The following is a 19,910-nucleotide window of genomic DNA, read 5'->3' as shown; positions in this document are numbered from 1 at the left end:
CATTATATACTGGTACCTATAAATAAATACATTGTGGTAGCACAGTGCGGTAGACAATGTGGTAATACAATGAAATTTATCTGTGGTCTGTAGGGTATTCTCTCATATTATATTTATAAATTATTATAATGGAATAATAATGCCTGAATGCAAGATCATTACTCACAGAAAATTAATCCACATTCTTGACTTATAGCAGATTTATCCGGAGTTTGAAATTTCAACACTGAATTCTTCAGATACAGAAATTTTGGCTAAACTTTTCCTGGTTGCCTAATCAACATGAAGCATGGTATTTGAACCAGCATATATGTATGTTTAAATATGAAACTTATTTTGCTCAACTTCCCTGTGTCCTGCAGTTTCATTAGCATCCCTTCAACACCTTTTCATTTTTCCTCTCTGCAGTCACTGTCAAACAGCAGCAGACTGCAGTGGGGCTTTGGTGAGCGCCGATACTGCTGCTGAAAGGAGAACTGATGATGCATAGGATGCAATAATGGAGATGTATTCGACCTTCTCACAGATTTGTGACTTTGCTCTATGAACTTTTCAATAACTACTTTAATAATGATCATTAAATGCGGCAGAGCTCTCTGGAGGCAAAATCTATCAGAGTCCCTAAACGTGTTTTACTGCTAAGCCACTCGAATTTCTCACAGGGTAAAGCTAAGTACATGCTTGAGTATTTTGTTATGCTAGGCTTAACATGTTACATGCTGTACAATCAGCAAAAGTGTACAGCTGCAGCTCTTCACTGAATGGCCATCACATTACCAAGTGAAAGGAAGGCAGCGGCCCGTTGTTGCATGGTTAGTAAAGCATTCACAATACTGACTTTTATGAGGCATATTTCTAGCATTATATAGGCTAGGAAGCACACAGTTCCTGTTACTAGTTTAGTAGTTCAATGATCACTCTTCATACACACCCACCAGGTAGGTGAGCGTGTATTACTATCCACATCTGGGGCCGGGGCCCAGGGGCAGTGTAAGCAACGTATGCAACTTTACCAAGGAAACCAAACCAAGCCCGTGATGTAGCTGGGACTGGAATGGAAGAATTTGCAGCTCCTAGGCTTGTGCTGCAAGACAGTGGTTACAGTGATAGGGGGCACTAATTTTATGTTGAATTTATTTACAACTCATAGTCAAGCATACTGCAAATAGTTTGAAATACTGAACAGGGCATACAGAGGTGTATCACCTCAACCAGATGCTCTTGTAACTATTACCCCTCTACACCCATTGCCCCTGTTTTCACTTTTTATGGTACATCTTAAATTAATATAATCCCTCAATGGCAGACACTGCCTCTTACACAACACACAAGCCTTCCAGGCTGAATGTTAATGATAGTTTGCTAAAATCAGTCTTGGGCACACCTGGTTAAAACCCCTATTGGCTTAAATAATGGCTGCACTTTCCGATTTTGCTGCAGTGTTACTATGTTCCAGCATTAGTCCAACAGTCTCAGCCTCAAAGTCTTCAATTAAATGTTTTGTACTAATCTCTTCTTTTCTGATCCTAGAGCTACTCACCACTGAACTAGCAAGTCTCCTGCTGCATTCAAAATAATGCTCAGACCTTCAAATGCAGAGCTTTAAAATGCTTTCCATCCAGTCCTATATAGTGGAAAGAGGTGTGAGCGCTGGAAAACCAGGAATTCCCTGATCTATTTAACAGGCAGGAGGGCAAAAGGAAGAACTAAAAATTGGCCTGTGATATCAAAAGTTCCTCTAACTGCTTGTTTCCTTCTGTGATCTTACTTGTTTGACAGTTACTTATTAAAGAAAATTGAAAAGGTCTTAGATTTTTTCTTATAGGGGTGTTTGGGATTTTGTGCACTGTATTATTGAAGCTTTCTGGACTATATCACAGAGACACTGCAATAGTACAAAGTGGTAGAAAAATGTATATGCAAGTTATAAAAAGGGCGTATGTTCTTGGAGACCAGAAACACACTCTAAAATAAATGAGTGTAGATTTTTTTTTTTAGCTTCCAACTCCCTATTAAGTCCATCAAACTTCCAGTAAGAAATCAAGCAAAACACAACAAAAGAAAGAAGGAAGAAAGAAGGAAAAACAGTCAAAGGTTTTTGCTTTATAATTTCATAGCAATTCAAATTTGATGATGTGGCATTGCTGTGCAAAGTAGCATTTTTCAGGCTTAGCTTTTCTCGCAGAATTACATCATTACCTCAGGGCAGTTTTAAAGGACACTGAGGACGATGTATTCCAACTGACAACAAAGAAAGTCAGCTGATACTTCAGGAAGGATCAAATGCCTAGCCGGCGCTGCATGAAAATGTATTTTTCGTTTTACACAAACGAAGCTTTTCTTTTTTCCTTAAGACTATGAGTCTTTCCCACGCTGTGCACTGGCACGTACTGAGGCATGTGCACCCTTACACCCGCACACGAGAGCAGATCCGGGAGACGCACTTTGATGCCAACCTACCATTCTGATGCCGTTCTCAAAGGCCTGACGCGCTAGAGAAGCAGGTCCGTCCACAGTCTTACCATCATCATCAGGCCCCCAGCTGGCGCTGTAGATGTGGATGTGCTGCGGATTAAGGCTCAGAGACTTTGCCTCGACCATGTCTGTCACGTCCCCATCCAGCATCCGTACGCCTTCAGAACAAAAGATACAGTGAACAGGGTGACCAAACTCCAAGTGCCTTTCTTTCGGAGAAAACTGCTGGGTAGGACTTTGGACTGAATGATCACAAGGATCTCTGCCACTGCAAAAAATCTATCATTTTGGATGGGTGTTTATGAACAGGGAGCAATATTTTCGTCTTTCGTCAAGTTTTAAGAATTATCTATTTACAATTATCTATCATTACCATTATCGTCTTTCGTCAAGTTTTAAGAATTATCTATTTACGATTCTCTACCATTATCATTATCTATCATTTTATCCTCTATATAACCTTTGAACTTTAACAACAAGCTTTTATGCTAAAGAAAATTCAGAAAAAGACTTGAACCCTGAAATGTTTGTATGTCTCACTTGAAGATCATATATGCTTTTTTCCCCCTTTTATACTGCAATGAAACCGCAGCACTTAATTTGAGACATTCACCGTCCTAAGTATGTTGACAGACATAAACACAGGATCTCTGTTGATAGATACACATGGGATTATTCCTTCATTCTATGGGGCTGCAAAGAAGAAACTGGGGAGAAAGCTCTTGTGTACAGAAGGACTACTACACACAGTAGCAAGGGGATTACAGAAAGTTATTGAAAATACCCTATGTGTACCATTATTCCACATTGAACTAGAATCTTGTGAACATCTTCCTCTATGCGGAAGGGGTTTTTAAGATACAATTCTGAACTTCGATTGTAAAAAAGAAAATCCATTAATGTGGGTTTTGATAAATCAGTGTGCCAGTTCTTATAAAGTGAATGGCACCATGATGTTTTAAGCGCACTAAGATAAGTAAGGTAGGCTTAAATTTGTAAACCGAGAGTATCTTAAAGCTGTTTTTTAACTAGCCTTAACATTTCAATTGAATTTAATTCTATTGACAAAACCCCTGATGGCGGTTTTAACCCAAACAAGAAAGAGGACCTTCCATACTGTTAGTCCGACATCCGATCAAAGGCATAAAAGATATCAAATAACAATTAACACGTAACTTTATGATAGTAGAAATAATGATCACTTCCACAATTAACAAAATTGAAGCTTTTTCCCCTTTAAAAGGACCACTGCTATTTATAAACCAAATTTACATATTTTAATCATAGACACATTCCGGTTTGCTCGTGAGTTCAGACTGAATTAGCTGGAGTGTTTACCAAGACCTTAACTTCCAATTAACAAAAGGTATAGGGGTTGCTTTGTTGATAGAGGGTCTATTTTTTTCCCTCACTCTAATTGACTTGAAAATGAAAAGTGATCATATTTCTAAGTTCACACAAAAGCTGCCCATGTTTTGTGAGATAATAAACTTGTCCAAACAGTGATCTCACTATGAACTTTACTTTATAAAAAAGCCATTAAAACAACTTTGGGAATCTCAGGTTTTATTTTTCTTCCTCAGCATAATCTCAGAAATTAATGATGGGTGGAAGCTGTGTTCTCATTTTTTTCAAGCACATTAAAATATATTTGCTTTTAAATAAAGACAATAAAAAAGGTACACCATGGTTAAAAGAAGGAAAATAAAGCTTCCCTTGATGTTTCTGTAACCATGTAGCAAGCTTAAATAATACAACATTCACCCGGTGAACAATAACTCTGAATTCTGCCATTGGCATCTGAAGTAATTTATACCAGGTTTTTTGTTAATGGTGAAGTGGTCAAATCTAAAGCAACGCAGACAAGGCTGTGACTTAGGTGTTGCGCTGTTCTGCCAACAATTGACAGACATACTTCAAGTGCAACTTTGATCAATGGACGTCTCATGGCTATTAGAAAAAAACTCACTCCTTTCTCTCGCTCCCTCTTTTCTGTTCTTTTCTCTCTTTTTTTTCAAATGGCTGGAGTAGTTAATTTTGCCGATCACAAAACCTCCAAAGTGCATTTGGCATGTGGTGATAGCGCAACAAAAGCTGTCCAGAAGGCAATTAACAGGCAGCGTTTCCAGGCTGTTCCACCTAAGACTGCAGCCTTCTATAAACTTCTTCCAATATTTGCAGTAAGTGCCAAAACGTAAGTGGCATTTTAGTCAGAACAAACTTCGAGCAAATCACAGGAAACATGCAAAAAAACCAAACTCAAAGCAAGGCTTCTTTTAAAATGTTTGTTTTTAATCAGCATCTGACTTAAGCTTAAAGAAACAGCTGAACTAATTCCTCGTCAGCTGAAGACAATCTACATCTGTTCTGCCATAATTCAGTGTAACTGTTTTCCCGTCAGGACTCAAGCCCAGCCAAGTAACTAAGCACCCAAATCCCCACAGATGCTTTGCAACTTCCACAATAAGTCTGCAACAATAACAACACACTAACCATCCCTGCCTGTAAAAAGTCTCGCAAGCTCTGTAGGTGGTAATTTGCTATGTGTGATTACTGCAAGGAGTTACACATTAAAAAACCCTACCCCTTCGGTGCACTGCTTTGTTTGCTAATGACAGGGCCTTTAGCTGGGATAACTACAGGCGTATTGCATAATTTTTCACACAAATCATCCCACAACCTGTAAGGGAACTGAAGGTCCTGACTGCAGTTTCAGTCATCATTTCGCATCTGCAGATTAACTCCCCGCTTATACGGCTGCAAGAGAAGGCTTAGGCTTTCTAAGAATCTTTTTTCTGATCTGTTCTGTGGTCAGAGTTTCTTAAATGTGCAGAAATGAGACAAAAAGGACAAACACATTTAGAAAAAAAGTGAGCATTGCTGGTAGATATCTTGTTAATGACTTTCCATCACAGAGATCATTAATTGGATTTGTTCAGCTGCCAGCATTTGATGAAATATTGATCGAAGGGATTTCTTTTTCCCTTTGCTTTCTCTCTTCACTATCCCTTATGTGTCCAGAGAAGCAGCAACTCACACTTTGGTTTGAAGTAAAGAATACCCATTTTGGTGGCCCAAATTCAACATCACTGTCAGCAGGTGCTCTTCTGTGTGAGAACGTAATTGCTTTACCTCGACTCTAGTTTCTTCTCCTAAAAAGCCAAATGAGGGTCTTTAAATCCATGGGAAAGAAGCAACCTGAACACTAGTTCAGTATAATATGATTCAACATTTTTACACTCTATCTGGCCTGTGGAGGGGGAACATAACCACTGCATATTCACATGTGCAGCTTATGGCTTTTCTGAGGGAAGGGAGGGAGGCATGCCAAGTAGAGGTCAGCAACAGTGAGACTCTTAAATATATACACCTAAATGAAGCGAAGGCTTAACCTCCCTTCCCGAGACCCTAGAATTCCCTCTTGCCTCTGATTTTCTGCAGATTATCTGCTGAGTCCCCCGAGGTCTTATTTTCAAGTACTGACACTTTTAAAGGGTGGTACATGGTACATGACCTTGAATGAGGTTTATACAGCTGCCACTGTAGTGTTTTCCAGCTTTCTTTAAAAAACAGCATTACTGATGGCTCTGCAGAAGTGTTGTGTTAAGCAGGGCAGATGATAAAATTTTTATTTTATTTAGACCAACGAAATTTCTTGAATGCTGTTATATTCTTAATACAAAGTAACTAAATATAGTATGAAAAAGGCACACGTATCCGATCTTTACTGGTCAGATTACTGTGCTCATAGTATGTCCATCTGAATCAGTTTTTACACTGTATTTAGAATGGGCTGTGATTCATCTAATATGCCTGGGGGTTTTCTAAAGTATTATTGCACATTCCTAATGGTTAATAAATAAAAACCTATTAAAAAGCCGCTGTTAATAACAGAGAGCTCTTCAAGGACACGTCCAGGCTGTTGCTGGTCATGTGACTATCCAACTCGCAAATGAAGCTTTTGTGCTAGAAGTCAGCTTTCATCTGCATCGATGCCCTCAGATGTGGTTGGACCACACAGTAGATGTGATTTCATCGCTCCAGCTACAGGACCAAATGCCATGCCCACATGAGACAACCTGCTCATCTGGCACAAACTCACTTGGCCAGTTCAAAATTTGTTTAAACCATTCTGACAGGTTAACGCTGTGCAGGCAGGCTCTTTGCCTGAAGGGAAATTGTTTCCATGCATCACTTTAACCTTAGGCTGGATCAGGTGTTGTCTATGCTCTTGAAGCCAGCAGGAAAACAAAAAGCTGACATTAGGTCTATATTGTGTCTTTTGCCTAATCTGAAATGCAGCTGTGCTCACATCTGATTTGGATCAAACTTGTACTGATCCAGTGGAGCACAGATACAGGACTATTAGTTGTGGAAACATGGCCTCAGCTTTGCCTCCTCATATTTTTTTGAACTGTTCTTCACTGTATATGTTGGTAAACACGTTTCTGTTTTCACAGATGGCCTCTGCTTTGAGGCAGAAAACCAACTGTTAAGGAGTTTAAGCTAGAGGTTTTTCCACTGAAAGGCAATATACTGATCCCATGAGTTCATGAAAAGTACAGGGTAAGACTTCCCCTGAATCATTAAAATTTGGCACAGGCAGGGCTACAACCTAGGAGATATGTAGGTGATATCTTGACAGTCATTTCCAAGAATCAAGCCAGAGGTCTTATCTGAGCAACCATTGACTAAGAATCTATAGAATCACTCGGAATCTCTTGGCTGAACTGAACAAAAAAGTGCCATCAAATCTCATGCTTCAGGCAATAATCTGATTATGCACAGGGATCAAAAGATACCCTCCAACAATGGCCAAACAACACAAAATTGTTTTGACTTTCACAACGATGACAGTGCTTTGTTTGGGCTCTATATGCAAACTGATATTCCTGCTATATACATTTACTTCTGATTTGTCAAAGCTCATCAGTCAAAGCTCTGAATTTGTGAGAAAACCCAAATGTCCTAATTCTGGGTTTTGCATTTTCATCAAAAGTCTTCTTTTCTATTTTTCTGTGTGTAATGATAGGTGGTGTCCCAGGGAGCGTTGGAGAAGTGTCACTGCTGACAAATTCCTTCCGTACTGCTCTTTAATGCTATGACTGGGATTTACTTGTTCACACAGCCAGGACTGTTATCCATACAGAGCTCTTCCTCTTATTTAGAATGGTCTGAATGTACAAATTGCTCTTCAGTTACATTTTTTTGCAGGGGGACTGTTTCACATACCTCCAATCTTGGCATTAAAGGCGATTCCTACTGTGCAGTGTGAGTTGTTCGCTGTGGCTGCCACTTCTCCAGCACAACGGGTTCCATGCCTGCAGTCAGAAAAACATTTTTTCAAGTGAGCAACATAATCCACCAATACACAGATGGTCAGGATGTAAAGGCTTTGACCTTGCTCATCCTCAGGTGCTAAAAGCACAGTTATCCATGGTATCTTGCAGTACTTAGATCCCCATAGCAATTTATGCCCGTGTTGCAACTTTCCTACAAACACATTCTAACATCATCACCACAACCATCTTCTTAAACGCTTCATGGCAGACTTTCTATCCATTGGATACACAGAGTACATAACAAAAACATACTAAGATGATACACAACCCCTAGCAACAGAAAGTCTGTTGACACCAGTCAATAGAAAAGTCTGGGACACCAATTCTTGATTTTGAACCAATATTTATATTATAGACAGAATTTTTGTCCTGCATTTTACTGCAAGCACCACTGACAAACATGCTGCTAGACTATGCCTTTCTGCACAACCTTCAGCGAGCACCCTCAGCAGGCAGTGAGCTGTAGACCTCTGTGAGGAAGCTGAGACTCTGTGCCTATGACCACACTGCTGCTTGTAGGCATGCCTAAGAGTGGCTCCAAGCCAGGTATGCTCAAAGCTGCTGTGTAGGTATGTCCTCGTCATGCCTTGGGCCAACACTGCAAGCCTGCTCTCTTTCTAGGGGCTGAAAAAACAGCTGAAGTACCTTCCTCATGGGAGTTTTACCCTGCGACTGGAAGCAGAGCTGGGCTGTAAGGGGATAATCTGCAGAAGCGAAGGAGAAGGAGAGCCACAAAACCCTTGGGGCTTGCTAACCCCCTTGTCCACCCTGCAATGGCGGAGTGGGAGGCCTTCCTAGCCCTGACCCACTCTCTGCGAGTTGACAGTGATCATCCATATGACCACTATGGTACGAAAGCTGTTCCTATGCTGCATGATTTTTGCCTGTAATATAGCTCTCACAGTGTGTTTTCCAACGGTAAGTTTTGCCCTCATCCTTTTGCAGTTAACCAACCCCCTCGCAGAAATCTGATGAAAAACAACACGGAGCGGACAGGGAAGTTTGTGAGTTGGTGTGCAGAGAGCAGATACAGAGTTTCAGACGAGACAGGAAAAGAGATGGGAAGCTGATGAGATGGAGATAGAAAGATAATGTAGGACTTGGGTAGCCACAAAGAACGAAGTGTGGAAAGTCATGGCAAAAAACAGATAACATGGCAAGCACTTCAGAGGAGGCTAAGTGAGGTCAGTCGTGTACACAGGTGCTCTTCCACTGGTGGTGGCTGACAGACTACTCACACAGACCTCTGGAGGACAGGCGTGTTTCTGAATTAAGGTCGATGCCCATGTTACAGACACGAACCACAGCTGCTTTCTCTCGGTACTGCCTGCTTTGAGTAGAGTCACTCCTTATTTCCTACTCCTTTGAGTAAAGTCACTTTCTGTATTATGAGAATAGTTCTCCCCCTTAACCTTTCGAGATATGTAGATGAGAAAAACACAGCTGGCTGGGAGTGGATTAATACAAAACAGCAACAACAACCAAATAGATAGGACTAGGAAATAAGAAGAAACAAAGAAAATGAGCATTCAAAGCAGTTAATGCTAATCTGTTAGAATTTCAAAGGGCATCTTTCAAATTATGAGGTAAATTAAAAATATATTCTATGAGAAAATTGTAATCTTTACTCAAAAGACCATGGTGATGATTTAGATGCTGATGAATCCTAAAGCCGGATCAAGGTATCACAATTATATGTGTATCTCCTCAAATCATTTCTTATTAATCCGTTCATAACTCATCGAACGGTTGCCAAACTTCATCAGAGAATTTTTCAAGACTTAATTTGAAGTTTGTTTTTCATACAAAGCCTAATTTTCAAGCCTAATTTTCTTCACTTGAAGAAAGCCAGTCTAATTCAATTTTATCAAGTAACATCGTACTCCATCACAGAATTATTTTCTGTGAAAAGTCTACAGTAAATCATTCAGGAATCACACATGAAAAGGAGTTAAAAAAACCCCCTCCATTTGTTTTCAAGTATTTTCAAATAATGTTCTAGCTGCCCGTCTGTTTGAAACAGCACCTTTTTAAAATGTGTTTATATTTATAGGGAAATGCCTGTCTTCAGGATTATTTAGAAGACACATGATTCCCAAACTTCTTTTTTTCTCATGGTGATTTTTTTAGGTCCCACACGTAAGTTTAGAGGTGTTCTCACTCAAATATCAAAGTGCAGATGACTCTACTCCAAAAAATGTACCTTGGTGCATACATTTTATTAAAAAATCGCTGCCTGCTTTGCGAAATGACCGTGGCCCAGACTCAGCTTCACAGGTGCTGGCTGCATTGGCAGGAAACCCCTCCTGGGATGCAAGTCTGGGAAGAGCATCAGAGGGAGGTGACTTGGGATGGAGGTTTTTCGGTACGGAAAGGGGACAGATAAAAGCTACATGCGGAGAAAAGACGCTGGAAAGGAATGGGAACAGCTCAAGCATCTCTGTGGCTCACGGTGGTGGTGGTGCACGGCGGACAGCAGTTTATTGTGTTAAACCACGGTCCATCATGCACCACCAAAAGGGTTAGCTTCTCCGTGGCTCGTGGAAAAGGTCCCACTCGCTCGTGGGCCAAGTAACCACTCCAGCGAGGGGAACAGAGGGACGTGGGGAACAGGGACAGTGTGGCCACCCCTCCCAGCAGCAACCCACGGGAAAACGGGATTAAATGGAACATAAACCTGCACCCCCAGTTCCAGCTGAAATGGAAGAGATCAGTTAGAAGTAGCCGGAGCTTTAAAGGGCTGGCGTGGAGGTTTTATGACATGTATTTATTGATTTAAAGCACAGTATGAAATTTCATGTGAAATTCTGACAGAAAAACATATTCCAGAGAGACTTAGATCTTTGGACAGTTTTACAACATGTGAGTTTAATTAACATTGCTGAATATTTCACTAGTTTTCGCATATTAGAAAATCCTTCTTTTTGTCGTATGTTAAGTCCAGTAATGGTATAAATTTATTTTGTAAACAGATTTTTATGTTAGACCATTGCTTCTCTGCCAAGATTATTGTTAATTGCATTCCATGTTTATAAGGGAAATGACAAAATTAAAAATTGTTTTATTCATTTCAAGGTCAGATGTATAAAACTGCATTTTTTATAATTGGCTTCCCACTGTGTGAATTAATCATATATGCAACTCAATTTCTTTTAATATGTTATCTTTTGTTGGTCCTTTAAGTAATATTTCAATTACGCTGTGAAAAGGAAGACTTTCTAAAAAAATCCGCATATAAAAATTATGTTCTTTCCATATTGCTTTTAATTCTCTCTGTCCTAGATTTTGCTGGAGGTCTGCAATTGTGAACAGACCCTGAATTCTGCAATTATAATCTGAGAAGCCTTCTGATTAGTCAATACACTAATTTCTTTACTAATTAGATAAACAAATATGATGAAACAGATGCCTGAAATTGATTGGGTCTGCTTTAAAGCTAGGAAAGCTTCTCCTGAGCATGAAATCAGGAAAATTTCAAGTCACAAACAGCTTATGGAGGCAGCACGCTTTAGGACTTAACCATTAGCAAGCGGTGAAACAGCTGAGCTGCTTTCAAGTTAGCATTTTTTGTGACCATATACATTTCAAAACACAACAATCTGCTGTCTTTGTGGGATGCCTGCATCACACACAACTTTTTAAAAAAGTTGACACAGTCCTAGAAGAAAGCATGACTGCCTTTCTACAAAAGCCTATCTTGATAAACTTTAAGGGTCGATGCTTCATTTCACTGGCTCCTTTGCCAGCTTATGTTGGAGGGAAATAAGTTCCCAGGCTATTAAATGGCACTTTGAAGAGACACTCAGCTAAAAGGTTTTGCACTCGTCCTTTGTGTTAATGTCAGTGTGATGTAGTATCACAGAATAAAAACATAAAAGAAAGCCTGGTTAAGAGACATTCTCCCCGTCTACAAACGGGTCTTCTACCTGGAGTCTAAAAGAAAGAAAAGGAATGGAAAGAAGAAAAGCCTTTTTTTTTATTTTGTAAGAAGAGACATGAAAAATCCCTCTTCAAAGACAGATTTAGGCTCGAGAGGGCGACAGGTTAAAAAAAAGAAGATATCACAGGCACTATCTTCTCAAAAATTGTGCTTAGACGCTTGCAGCACTTTCCATCATAAAACCTATTTTTCCTATAATTCTGTTCAGCTTTGACTGCCTGGGCTAACTTCTTGTATTCTGGGCAACGAAGTACAGCTTTTTCAGAAATATGTTTAATTTCATTTTTGCATGTGAGACAGAACAAAGAACGAAGAAAACAGGCAATTCAGATTGATATTCTTCTCCTTTTATATGGAGAATATTTGTCAGTCTGCCAGTAACGACAAGGCAGTAAGGTGTTGAAGACCTACTCAGGAAGATCTCAGTAGTGCTGAATTTTCTGCCTTATCATGCCCTCACTATTATATGGAGAACTTGAAATAAATTGCTTTTATTTGAAGAAATACACTTCTAGGAAAAGGTGTATGTGACTTGCCGCTGCTGCCTGCATGAACAGGAACTGAGCAGCTGGATGGTGAAGGTACAGTCTTTTGAGGGCTCTCTAAGAGTAAGATAAGCAAAAGAGACATTTAAGAGCTTCAGACCATTCTGTTAAACAGAGTAACTTTTTCCAGTACCAGATTTTCTGAGAGACAGGCACAGGTAAATATTTCAGGCAATGGATGGAAAGAGAATAGGTGCCTGTTCTGTGATGAGCTATTGCTCCCCATCCCACTGACACATGATTTAAATATAAGACATCTATCTTGTCAATAATTACTCTTAATTTGCCTTTCAGAAGAGACAGAAGCTATAAGGCACCTAGAACATCTTTAAGATAAAAGTTAATTGATTCATACCTCTCCTCTGAGAGTTTAGAGTAAGGACATATTCGGAGTTAGCAAAGACAGCTGCAGGTAATTTGGAAAGCCCTTTCCATGTAAGTTGGCTCTTTAGAGCCTCCGTCTCTGAGAGCTATTCCTTGAATTCCACAAATACTTTGAGGATGCGCTTCTTTGTCATCTTTTATTCTCCCGGAGTTTATCAAATCTTTAACAACACAAAAACTCAGGGGACCAGAGGGTTTAAAGCCCTCCAGCTTTTCATGACACTAACATTATAGTCCAATCCACTTCAACCTGTCACCACTGAATCTTTTCAGAAAGGGAACTTAAGGAGAAAAGCGTTACAGACTATTTCAGTGCAAGCCCATCACGAACACTGCTGGAAATACCAGTTACTTATTGAGGTTTTCTGAAAGAGATATTCAGCACAGGGAAGAGTTTGTACACAAATAAGGAAAAGAGGTATTCCTTCTCTATCAAGGGATATGTCTACAAAAAAGAAGAAAACTGCACGTCCTTTGTAAATTCTATGCTGCGCATACTGTAAGAGCAAATAATGGTAAGAAAGTTAAAATAGATACTCTCACAGTTTATACAAGGTTACGTACATCTTAATAGGCTGTGCTTGAACATCTGCTCCTCTATTTTTGGTAGCACAGCCAACGTCCTTTCTCACCATGATTACATAACAAACATACCGCATATGTATAAATGTAACGCATAAATATCAGGAATTGTTTTTCACATAGCTTTAATTATAAATGACAGTAGAATCCAAGGGATGGAACCTGTAACATGAACCAAACCAGGTTTCCACCAAACACTGACTAGTAAGAGACCTTTCTGTCTTCTAGTTAACAAAAATTCAAATTGTACGCCAAATATATTTTATGGGATAGAGAAGATTACAGGATGAAAGAAATGTTGTGGATGTACCTTTATCCAGATCTGAAATTTTGATCCAGTTACATTCTGATCCTTTTCTTTTGCAAGATATTGGTGCCCTAACCTGTGAGATATACTTCAAAAACTAGATTATACACAACAGTACGGACTGAAACTTGGCACAACTACCATTAAATGTAAATCTTAACCACACAGTTGCTACAGATGTTTCCAACTCTAGCTACAGGTAACCTATAATCTTCTGAAATCCAAATGTCTATGGTCATATTTTCACCACTGCTATGTGAATAATAAATGATAAAATAATTTTTCAAACCTCTAAAGGGAGAGTAAGAGTGGAGTCTTAGGTACATGTTTTTGTCTGTCCAAAAGTATGTGAGAATTGACATGTATTTTTGCATAACTGTTTTTTAGTTAAGGTTTCAAATGTCTTCTAAGATTTTTGTTACATTGGAATATATTTGTAAATGGGAAAATGTGATATCTGAGACACTGCAATGTAATAACTGCTGGAAAAAATATATTTTAACAGCAATCATCAAAAACGCATTTTATTGCATTCTGGAGTTTATGTGGTGCAGAAGAAATCATTTTTTATAGCTGTTCACATATAAATGGTCTTTAATTATCTGAAGGATGAAAAATACTTTCCTAACTGGCACTAGGTAGGGATGTTGTTCCAGAAACATTCTAAAAAAGAGATATAAAGGAATTTACAGAAGTTAAAAATATGGGCAAGCGGGAAAAAAAAGAATCTTTAGCCTTTAAAACACAATCTATTATACCTAAAAAATAATAAGAATAAAGCTACTTCCCAGAGGGGAGATATTTGGATATTAAGAGCGGAGAAAGAGATGACAGATAAAATGTGAAAAACAAGTTACACAAATCTTCAATGTGAGATACCAGGAAAAATGCCAAAGATTTGGATATTACATTACACAGACAGGATCCTGCTTCTGAGCATCAACTACAGTGTTGTAATGTGGTTACAGCACAGGACTGGAAGCTGGCTTGAGTCAAGGTCCCCAAGGCTAATGACTTTTGCATGATTATGGGAAGTTACTTAAAGAATAACTTGGAAATAACTCATCTATTTCTCTCAGACAAGACTGAAGATGACAACATGAAAACAAACACATGGAACACTTTGCATCCCAGACACTCATGTCTTAAATCTAACAGCGTAGGTAACAGTGATACTCCCTTGCCACTCTCTCTACATTTGTTTGCTGTTACCAGTAGGAAGCTAATTTCTCTCAAGCATGAAGTTCTGATATGAGCCCCGCAAAGGACTGGGATTCTACAATATTAATTACCATTTTACAGTGTTGTTTATGTGAGTGGGTAAATGAATCTGAATGTATAAAAAAAATATGTCTTTCTTCTGTATTTTCTACCAAAGGCAAAACAAACAATGAATAAAAGCTCTGATGGAGCCACTGAAATATGACATGGAATTAGAAACAGGCAAACAAAATTAGCAAATATTATATTTAGCCAAGTATATAGTTTTATAAAGGAATTGTTTACTGGCATCTTATGACATTCTAGCCCAGGGTAAAATTTTAATTTAGCATGTTTTCTGGGGTGGGGGGAGGCATCAGTGAAAAAGGAACAAATTAGTTCAAAAGCCACCAAAGAGCTAAACTCTGGCAGTTGAGCTTTGCTTATATAGCCTTTCAGTAACTTTCTCAAGGCAGGGGACCCAGTTCTAGTTCATGTTCATTAAAGTAAAACCCAAGTAAAAACAGAGAAGTCACTGGAATTAAACCTGTTTAGCAGCAACATCAGGTCCAAGACTCTCCTGGATCAGTACATCGTTACCTGGGTCTATCTAATGGGAAGGACTATTTCTGGATACTCCCACAGGCTTTCGAAAGAGAAGAACACAAGGCTGCTTACAACTCAAGGCTCTCCTGCCACATTAGCAAAAAGATCTTGCTTTCACCTAATGCAAGCTGGTTGAGAGACTGTGGAGGGGACAGAAAGTCGCAGAATAGGGAGGACGTGCTCCAAGCAACTTGGGCAGTTATTTTATGTTTGTCAGGTTGGTTGATCTTTGGCTATCCCTTTTTGCATGCAGCCCAAAGAATACAGTAGCAAATATGCTTGGGAGGAACTACTTATTTATCTGTACTTTCATGGGGGAATGGTCCCTTTTCTTTATCTGTGAGACTGGACAGTTTCATCACTTCACTTGCGATGTACAGAGAAGAGGACAAACGAAGGCCCAAATTCAAATCTTGTACACATGGAATTATAATAACTTAATGAGGGAAGGGGATGGACAAAACAGGCCATGTATTCTTGCATAACAAAAACTCTTGTAATTACCTTGTAAAAACAGTCAATTGAGCTAATTTTTCCACCTTGGACTTATTGGTTCAATGTGACAACTAATCAGGCTCTTTCCAGTCTGCAAGAAAGAGTCTCCCTAAAGAGAACAGATTATTAACATAATCCTAGAATTTAGATTCTGCAATATCCTGATAACCTTGGCTTTTAGTGACAGTGAAATAACACTCCTGCGTAAATAAAGGAATCTCTACATCTTCCTAAGGCAATCACTAAGAATATAAAGCAGAATAAACCACATTCCCAGTACCATCTGTTTCTTGATTTGGTCACTATCTGCTTCTTAGATACTAACACTGCCAGCAGATGACAGCAGTAAGTAACCTACATAGGGTCATCCAGTGTTTCAAGCATCTCTGGGTGAAATCCACTTTGTTTCCAGAAAGTTTCCAGAAAGTAGAAACACTTTGTCTCTTTGGCGAGGAGAAAAAAGAGACGCAAACATGGGTGTGCGGCTGCCTCTCGGTGGTTTTGTGTGCCAGGCTAGACGGGGCTGACAAGAGCTTTAGGAGAGCGACAGAGGAGCAGCTCATCTCCAAAGCAGTTGCTACAGATACATTTCATTTTACAGTTCAGTATCAGCACACATATAATGCAAACAACATATCCAAGCAGAGGGGAAATAACAAGTGTTTTCCAGAAAAAGTGCTGCTATCCAGCCTCTGTTTCATTGCCCCTTGTTTACCGCCACATTCCCTGCTTTAGTGTCACTTTTCCACTCAGAAAATGCATCTCTGAACTTTCTCTGCGTGAACACAAACATTTAATATATATGGTATAATGCACAACCATGGCTGACTGTTTCTCCCTGGCTTTGGTTAGTGACGTAGCGATAACAGCAGACACATGCTTCGGGAATTAATGAGATACGCCTGAAGTGATAACTGTTGGGCACGTTATGCTTTCACACCAGCTTGACTCTAATCTTGAAGAAAAAGCAATCAGATGCTGGAGCACCGGGAATAAATCTTGGGAAGCAGAAGAAAAGGACAGAGGAAATTGGAGACAGACGGCCTTCAGGAGTCCCCTGTCTAAACCAGGCTGTCCCTCATGGAAACACCTTTGAGTTGCAGAGCCTGCAGCGTTCATGGGGGAGATCTGCAGTATTACTATACCTGGAGAACTACAAAACTGCCAGCGAAAAGAGCAACAGGATGAATCCTGAACACAGAAGCTGCAGAGCAAATAATATCTCTTGATAGTGCATATTCCCTTGCCACAGTCAAGGTACTGTCCTCTAAAGTCTTAATAATGCTGTGCTTGAGGTTAAGCCTGCAAAATGATGCTTCCCCACTATGAAGCAATGCCGGCTGGACGTTCATAGGTCCCAGCTGACTAGAAAATAACCTCAGCAGGTGCCTCAGTGGCACCCTCTCTTTCTCTTTCCACATCTTATCCCTGTGCAAGAGATTTTTGGATCCTTGCAAGCATAATCAGTTGTGACACAAAGGCAATCTCCTAATTTCATCGTTGATGCACTAGTCTCATTTCTGATAAAAAGACAAAAAGCCCCAAACAATCAAACAAACTCCAAACAAACCTGAAAATATCCATATGTCTTCATAAAAAAAAGACTGGAAAGAGATACATATCTCAACATGAAACCAGAGAAGATCAATAGATACGCTGTTTCTAGATGATAGCAGATGTGCAGCTTCATCCATACCTATCTTACAAAGTGCCCTGATTTAACCATAAAGATGTAAAAAAAGTAATTAATACATTAAATTAATTAAATTTAGTGTACTAATTAATTAAAATCAAATAATTAAGAATAGCAGTGATTAATTAAAAATTAAATTAAGATTAAATGTATTTAAACAAATCAGCAAAACTTCCTGTATCCAGATTCTTATGTATCCAGATTCTTATGTTATTTTAAAACTGTTTTGTACCATCCTAGTTTATCCATGTTAGCCACCAAAGTCAAGTATTATAACCTGACATAAGTATATTTAACAGATGAGACTTCTTTGCAAACAAGCCCTTATATCAATTCTTCTCGTGTAACTATAGGGATAATGAGCATAGTTTAAGGTTTTGTTAATGTTTTTGGAGTCTAAAATTAATCCTATATTGGAAACAAGACCTCAGATGGCAAAGGAAGTTAGTGTCATTCCCAATATTAGTTTACACAAACGAGAAAACTCTTGGTATGCCTTCTAAACACTTCCTATTAATGTAAGCTGCAGGTTTATTTATTAACTTTTATTAATGGACTGTTATCGGTGTTTCTGAGAATATGGCTATGTACAGTTGATAATATATATTATTTTTTTCAAAATTTTTCCAAGCTTTGGAGTAAGAACTGGAATCCTGACAGAATGAGTATTTTTGGCCAGGCAGTGCACTTGCTATTCCTAGGAAAATCCACCCATATTTATCTAAGATGTTAGGCTCAGAAAACACAGGCTTGCACACATTGAATAAAGCTTGCCAGAAATTTGCTGCTGAAACTTCCAAACATACCACCTACAGTGAACATGCTTGTACTTAGAGAGCTCACTGCATGCCAGCTACACAATGCTATTTATATAGTAGGCATAAAGCAAAGCTTTGGTTGTCAGTAGATACAGGGGCAGTAGTCTGTCAGATATTTTTTGAGCTTGGGAAAAGAAGCGATTAACTAGAAACTGCAAATTTGCCATCCCACCTGCTTGCATTCTACCAACTTTTATTATGAAGTCTACAGCCTTACCATTTAAAAAGTCATCTTGTCGGATATAAGAAAATACAACTATTCCCATTTTACAGAAGAGACACAGAAAGGTTAAAAAAAATATTTCTTGTAGAGCTGAGACTAGAATAAACATCTCTAATACAATAGCCAAAGCTTAGTAATTACTTTCAGAATAAATATGTAAATTCTACATCCTTTTCTTTGCTGTCTGTAAACAAAGCATTGTATTCCCCTTCAAAGCCAGGAAAAAGACTTCAGATTCTGATTTCTCAGCATTCCTGCATAACCTACCAAACTGCATGTAAGCCACTGAGAGGCAGGAATGTTTTGGTGTACATTAGTGCTGGCCCACAGCTGCTGTTACTGCATCCATTTCAAAGAGAAGGTGAGGAGGGATCCTTCCCATGTTTTAAAAGACCTTACGTTGTGACCTGTCACATGGTGCAGAAAGAAATCAATATGATTTCAAATGATGGCATTTGTTTGGTTACTGCACTTCACTGTTTTGATATTATGGCTGGCAATCTGATTTCTAAGGTTTCCAGAGGCCCTCCACCTGTTTTGCTGGTAGGCACCCTAGACGTTAGAGAGACAGTGCCATCTGCAGAAATCACACATTCCTCTGAAAAGTGTATCTGCAGTTGCTGAATTCAGTACCTGAAATGCTATGATTTAAGGAAGTGAAGAAATACGGATGTTTCTCTCTTTTTCTTCATTCGTTCTCTAGCTGCATTGGACCATGCTTCCTCCCGTCACCACCACCGTTACAGGTGTTAAGCATTGCCTTCTGGGACAAGGAGACCAGCCAAGAACTGTGGAAACAGCAGCCCAGCAACAGCTCCACTTTTCTGGAGTAAAAGTCCCTTATTCCAAAACTTGTCTGCATGCGGACAAAGTAACTTATCTCGTCGTCTGATCTTGTGGTCAGCCTCACCATGAAGGCAGGCCTGCAGGGCTAATGCTTCAGATATCTGTGACCATAAAGAATCCTTCTAAAGCTACTAAAATTACTCACGGGTACTAGTATATAATTAAAGGGTTGGGGTGTGAACACAGCCATCTCCTGACAAAAAGACCACCACGAACATCATTAGCATGGCACAGAACTGTATTTTTTTATAAATTAGAACACAGTATTTTGTTTTTTCCGTACTGGTCACTGTTTGTTGTTGTTTCGTTTTTTTCCCTGAATTATCTACAAAAAGTTCACATGCCTGTCATAATAACATGCACAAGTAAATTTGGAAAGAAATATGACTATAGTAGGAAGATGCAGAAGGATTTGCAAGGAAATTTCCCTGCTCTTTAGGCAGGTTAATCGTTA

General features: G+C 39.2%; 1 protein-coding gene across 1 annotated transcript in view; it reads right to left on the bottom strand.

Annotated features, from left to right (window-relative positions):
• The window catches only part of LOC135325100 (proprotein convertase subtilisin/kexin type 5-like), a 249,339-nt gene that overhangs the window by 144,625 nt on the left and 84,804 nt on the right, over positions 1–19,910 (bottom strand). The window contains exons 6-7 of the mRNA XM_064502600.1: positions 7,708–7,796; positions 2,461–2,633 (exon numbers count right to left, since the gene is read on the bottom strand). Of these exons, the coding sequence (XP_064358670.1) occupies positions 2,461–2,633; positions 7,708–7,796 (262 nt within the window). The remainder of the gene's footprint in view (positions 1–2,460; positions 2,634–7,707; positions 7,797–19,910) is intronic.

The sequence above is a fragment of the Dromaius novaehollandiae genome, chromosome Z, assembly GCF_036370855.1.
Source record: "Dromaius novaehollandiae isolate bDroNov1 chromosome Z, bDroNov1.hap1, whole genome shotgun sequence".
NCBI classification, from domain to species: domain Eukaryota; kingdom Metazoa; phylum Chordata; class Aves; order Casuariiformes; family Dromaiidae; genus Dromaius; species Dromaius novaehollandiae.
Note: the sequence above shows the minus strand (reverse complement) of the source record. Positions and strands in the feature narration are given on the sequence as shown.